The 6,152-nt window shown below is 40.7% G+C and overlaps 1 protein-coding gene across 1 annotated transcript; it reads left to right on the top strand.

Moving 5' to 3' along the window:
- Positions 1-200: 200 nt before the first annotated feature.
- Positions 201-2,495, top strand: LOC147615709 (uncharacterized). Its single transcript, XM_086778278.1, has 3 exons — positions 201-470; positions 639-869; positions 1,153-2,495. The coding sequence occupies exons 2-3, from the start codon at positions 686-688 to the stop codon at positions 2,214-2,216; spliced, it is 1,248 nt and encodes a 415-aa protein (XP_086634404.1). The 5' UTR covers positions 201-470; positions 639-685; the 3' UTR covers positions 2,217-2,495.
- The last annotated feature ends 3,657 nt before the right edge of the window (positions 2,496-6,152 follow it).

The raw sequence follows: 6,152 nt of genomic DNA, 5'->3' as shown, positions 1-6,152 counted from the left end.
CACACACACACACACAAAATAATTGTCTTGCAAAACCCAATTGATTTCTTGAGGAAGTGACACAATCAAACAAGGTGTGGAGGATCATAAGGAAAAATCGAGCCAACACCACGGTTTGGAAAGAGAGAGAAGAGTGTCAAAGGTAAACCTTTGACACTCTTTCCAACCAGGATTAAATGAAGCTGGACGAGGAGACTCGAGACCGCGGCTGCCCATATCAAATATTATCCAGCGGCCCACTTATCACGCTGCCTTTATCTGCCCTAACATTTCATGCTTGTCTTTTCACAAGCTTATCATTTCCATCACAGCATGCTCGCCAAGCCCCATCTCTAACCTCGTGCTCATCCCTTTCAATCCTTTACATAATCACCCTCTTAACCTTGCACTAAATTGCGCAATCGGATCTTTAATCACATCTTGCTACCTTTGATCTTGCTAACATCTGAATAATCTTGACCAACAAAGCGGTGAGTTGATTGGATCTTTTTAAGCATAACTTGCAGCTTAATCTTTCTTTGAGACAACTAATCCTGCGCCTTTTTTTTTAAACACAACTAATCCTGCACTTAATCTTCCTTTCAAACAACTAATTCTCTAATGTTTAATGCAAAGTTTTATGCCCTTCTGCTAATCAGGTTTTTTTGAAGGAAACCTTAAGAGGTGTAATTAGCAGAGAGGAAAGATGAGCTGCAATGGGTGCAGGGTTTTGAGGAAGGGATGCAGTGATTCTTGCATTCTGAGGCCATGCTTGCAATGGATTGAGTCTCCTGAAGCACAAGGCCATGCTACAGTCTTTCTTGCAAAATTCTTTGGGAGATCTGGCCTCTTGGGCTTCATAAGTGCAGCACCGGAAAGGCAAAGGCCTGGTATGTAGTACAAACAAGTCAACATTGTGAAATGTGTGTGTGTGTGTGTGTGTGGATATTACTGTGTAAATATAGATTTCTATTTCATCTCTTTATGGGTACCTCACTTTAATGTTTAAAAAGGTCAAAATAGCACAGTTGCTTGCTACATCACTGCTTTTTGGGCAATTAGAAGGGTGGAAAGGAGGCATAATTACATGCTAGATAAGCACTCTTGACCTGTGTTTTGCTGTTGGAAAGTGGATCCTAGAAGCTTATCTATGTCATGTTGTTGTGGGTGCAGCTCTTTTCAAATCTCTTCTTTTTGAGGCTTGCGGGAGGACAGTGAATCCGATCTTTGGAGCCGTTGGACTGATGTGGGGTGGCAACTGGGATGTGTGTCAAGAAGCGGTAGAAACAGTGCTCCGGGGTGGGGTCCTCATGCCATTATCTTCGCCAGTGCCATTGGCTAATCCGGTGTCTTTGCATTCACTTGCTGAACGGCCACAGACACCGCCCCAGAGATCAAGCCATGCCCCAGCACCATCAAATCTTACCCTCAAAAGGCCTCACAAAAGATCACAACTCAAGAGGCTTCATTGTGCACAACAAGAGATGACTCATCTGAACTTACACCAATCCCAACTTGATGGCCATAATCATGAGCTTAGGCTGCATAATGCAAGGATTAACCAAGCCCAGGTTGATGCATTAGCTCAAGAGAGAATCAATGGATTAGCACTTCATCACCAGGAGATCAGAGAGCCTGTTCAGGCCCAAATTGATGAATCAGTGCAAGAGAATATGAATGCATTAGGACCTCATGTACAGGTCATCAAAGAACCCTCTCAAGTGCTAATCAATGGGTTCATTCAAAAAATTAGTGGGGTATCATCTCATACACAGGGGATCGAAGAGCCCACTGTGGAGCCGATCAATGCTTTACTGACTCAATTACAAGAGGTTAAAGAGCCAAGGTTGCACATTGCCAATCCTAATGAAGAGTTAAATAAGGGTCTAATCCTTCAAGCTGCAAAGAAACAAGAGCCGCAGCAACTAACTGGGCAGCTAGTTGCACCTGTGGCAAGAAGAGTTCGACTGCCATGGAATGTAGAAGCTATGGCAAAGAGTGAGGACAATGGCAACAATCTTGAGCTTGGTTTAAGCCTTAATCCTCATGCTCATATGGTTGATATTGGTGGAATGAAGCTTGGTTCTAATTTTGTAAGGGTGTCAAGCCCTTCATCAAACACATCTGCTTCAGAGGGTTCAGCAGCAACCAGTGCAAACATGATTATGACATCTTTGCGGCCTCAGAGAACAACATCACCAAATGAAGAGCAGCAGCTTCTTCATTTGCTTTCTTGAAGAATCACAACCTTGGATAAGCTTGAACTCCTCTTAACAAGTGGGTTAGGTAATAAGTCTTCAATGAAACAAATAGAGTGTCTGGTGATTTGTCAATCACCACAAATTAAGATTACCATAGGGAGAAGTTTAATTTTGAAGTTAGCATGATCTTTGTAAGATGATGAAATATGTGCATATGGTTGGACCAAATGGAGTGTCTGTTTGATTCTTCAATCACCACAAATAAAGATTACCATATGGAGAACCATACTTTAATTTTGAAGTTAGCATGATCTTTGTATGATGATGAAATATGTGCATATGGTTGAGGCCAATTCATGGAAGGGAGATGAACCAAATAAGAGCATGAAAATTCTATCAAAATAGTGATATTTTTGCTTCCCTTGTATGCATCATAGTCAATGCAATGGAAGTGGAAGAGAGGTTGAAGTATTTTGTAAGTAGAAGTATGAAATGGGGTTTGCAAGCACAGGAGTTGTAGGAGGAGAGGAGTGAGATCTACATAGGGATCATTTGTCCTATCTTGGGTCACCACTTGGAACCTTTTTGGTGAGCATGAGCACATCTTTGGGGCTGTTGACACGTGTGGAGGGGAAGGGAGTTGGTTACCCATTTGCCACTTCACCCTAGCTTATTTAAAAAAAAACCAATTTCCCTTTGGTGTTTCTTTGGCTTACTCTCCCTACTAGGCTGAATTTCCAACTGGTTTCTAATTTTCAGGCATTGAAGTAGAAGAAGACAAATTGTTTGAATTTAATTCTATCTTGTGGTTGTGAGTTGCACCACACATTTGAGGTGTTCAAGCTTGTAATCAATTTGATAATTTGAGGGGGCATGGAAATGCATCCTTCTTATCGAATCACCAAAGTGGAGCCTAGCTCAAGAGCTTTACCCTCACATGTGGAGAGCTACTCAACCTCAATCGGTGGTGTGCGATCGCTTGTTTCACAAAGCTCAGAGTGATAATTCGCACATGAACTAGTTGCAATGCAAGGCCTACTCAAGAAAGGGGGAAGAGAGGAGAAGAAGGAGAAGCAAGAGAAGACGAGCAGATTAGAGCAAAGCATACCCGAACCCTAAATCTAAACACATTGACACATGCTAAATTAGAATTGCAAAAGAGAGAGTAAAAAGAATACTAACCTCTATTGCATGAATGGGAATATTGAGTTACAAACATGAGAAGTTGGCTTTTATACTTCATACACCTTTTCTCACTAGGCCACCCACGAGTAAGTGACTCTAGGTGGCCATGATTGATTACAAGACTTTTACAAGTATTTGGCCTTTCTCCTCATGTTATGACTTTGAAGTACAAGACTTGGGAGCATCTTAAGAAGTCTTACAATGCCAAATGATCGGAATTATAATATAAGTAAAGAGGCTCATTACAATATCAAATAATAAGTAAAGACACTCATTACAATGTGTATGGACGTTATTGGTGAAGAACCATGTTAAAACCAAAAGTAGTTATTGGTGAAGAACCCTTTCTATTATTGATCGTGTCCTTATGATTGGTTGAAGAAGTTGGTTGAGGGAATTGGGGAAGTTGTACTAGAAGACTAGATATGCATGGTGGATTTGTTGTCCCTCCATAAGAGATACTCTGGGAGAAACAGGCTAGGGGTGTTAGTAGTGTGATGAAAAGAAATTGGTGGAGCTTTGGTGATTAGTTATCCATGTTTTCTACATGTAGTGTAGACCTTCAATAAATTTTTTAATTATTTGTGGCCCTTATTGTACTCGGTACTTAATTTTTCTTTTTTCTCATTTGTCTTTTATGGCTTTACATCCTCGTTTAAGGAATTTGAGTACAATAGACAAGAATGGAACACTTAATTAGTAGTACCCCATTGGATGGTAAAGAATAGACAAGAATGGAACACTTAATTACTAGAGAAGAATGGAACACTTAATTACTAGTATCCCATTGGATGGTAAAGATGGATGGTAAAGAAGTGGAGTTAGTTAAATAATTATTAGCAAGAAATAGGCAAGGGGGATCTAGTGGAACAAGAACACAAACAAGGTGATGATCAGTGTTCTCCCTCTGTTGTTTTACATGGATTGCTAAATATGAATACATGGACTGGCTTGTGCATTATTCTTGTTGAAAACATAAACAAATGTATCTTTTGCACATACTCCACTTTTAGGAATAGAGGGTAGACCCACATCTACATTTTGTTTACCCTTATCTTGCACATCACAAGTAGGTTCTTATGCCTTCCCCAAAGGCGAGGAGAGACGAGGCTTTAATAGCCTATATTGATCTTTATTTTCAAAGAAACATACATTGGATTAAGGTAGACTAAGAGATTGCCACACCATTTGAGTTGATGGAGCACATTTTTGTGTAGTTTTTGTGGATCATGGTGACAGCTATGGGTCCTTGCTCTTTGGAATCCAAATGATTTAGTTGCCATCATAGAAGCTTTGAGCTTCCAAGAGATTATTGGACTATGCTTGATGTTAGTTCTTTGTTGGCAAAGTTTCCTAGCCTTGCTTGGGCTTCTCTTTGACTTATTAGTGGCTCGTTGGGGATGAGGTTGCAATGGTGGTCTTGGGAGCCACAATCAAGTGTTGCCCCCATGGAACTTTTGATCTTCAAGCAAGTGTTTAGGCACCCACAATGGCATTGACTACTTTGAGCCTAAGCTTGTCATATCTTTGGTCTTTGTGGCCTTTGATGGTTCTCTTGAGGGGTTTGTTGAGGGCATGCGACATTCTTTGGTAGCCATATGTGAGTGTTACTCTCCTAGTAGCCTTGGGCTTGGAGTAGTCAATAGCTGGAACCGTCCACCACCACTGCTGTAGGATTGGCTTGGCATGGGCATTACCTCCTTTCATGGAGTGTCTCTTTGTTCTTTTTTATGCTCTCTTGGGGATCCACAATTTTGTATAGCCATCATAATGGCCTTGGGCACCCACCATTGATTTCCTTGGCAATGTTATGAGGTTGAGGTGCATTTTGATGGATGGGCATGGCTATTTTTCTCATTGAATGTCAAGGGCTAAATGACTCTTTAAGTTAGAAAACAGTTGTTGACTACTAGGTTAGATTTGTCTTGAGAGGGGGTGTCGATAATGAGCTTCCTAAGCAAGGCTCGTTGAGGTTTGATGAGGGATTTCTCTTTATATTGGGATAAGACTGTGGATGTTGAGGATGGGACTTAAATGCAAAGGGCAGTCGGAGGTGAGGGTTTACAAGAATATTCTCCTTGACATCCAAGCTTCGAGATAACCGTGTGTTCTTACCAATTGATATGGCATCAATCCACTCTTTCTCGAGTATCACTCATCCTTGGGAGTGTGCCTTCAAGTGCCAATCACATAATAAAGTTGAACACATAGATTACAACTGCTCATCAATGAGATGATTGAGAGCTCATAAGCACAAAGATTAAATGAACACTTAAATAAAAGGATTAGATACCTAATTAGGACATAAGCTAAATCTCACAAACAGTGATGCACCTTAAGCAAGCATAATGAAACATTAAGCTACACTAATCATGAGTTAAACACACTTGAGAACAAGCAGAATGGAACTTGACATAAGGTATCTACACTAATCATGAGTTAAACACACTTGAGAACAAGCAGAATGGAACTTGACATAGGTATCTACAAAGTAAGCACATAACTATATTATCACAAAGATGCATAGTACTAAGCTGGGAGAGAGTGCTCATGAATAGGCCCTCTTTTATCACAAAGATGCATATTACAAAGTTGGGAGAGAGTGCCCATAAATAGGCCCTCTAAGGAACATGCCTACTCTTCATGATTCTCACCATATCCCTTCATTATCTCCACCTCGCCTCTCTCCATCAAGCCAGATGTGTAGCTAGGAGAGATGCCACCTACATGTTACTTTTACAACAATGACCGAAACTACCTTAGGCATTTTGACCTTAGTCCCCATGT

The sequence above is a fragment of the Cibotium barometz genome, chromosome 39 (genome assembly GCF_041138505.1).
Source record: "Cibotium barometz isolate CiBa-2024 chromosome 39, ASM4113850v1, whole genome shotgun sequence".
NCBI classification, from domain to species: domain Eukaryota; kingdom Viridiplantae; phylum Streptophyta; class Polypodiopsida; order Cyatheales; family Cibotiaceae; genus Cibotium; species Cibotium barometz.
The sequence above is the reverse complement of the archived record's forward strand: the minus strand, read 5'-3'. Positions and strand labels throughout refer to the sequence as shown.

Bases quoted from the DNA above. Each gene is read 5' to 3' on its own strand.
- LOC147615709 (XM_086778278.1), top strand. From the start codon at position 686: ATGAGCTGCAATGGGTGCAGGGTTTTGAGGAAGGGATGCAGTGATTCT. The intron at 870-1,152 runs GTATGTAGTACA...TTGTGGGTGCAG, and splicing joins ACCGGAAAGGCAAAGGCCTG to CTCTTTTCAAATCTCTTCTT.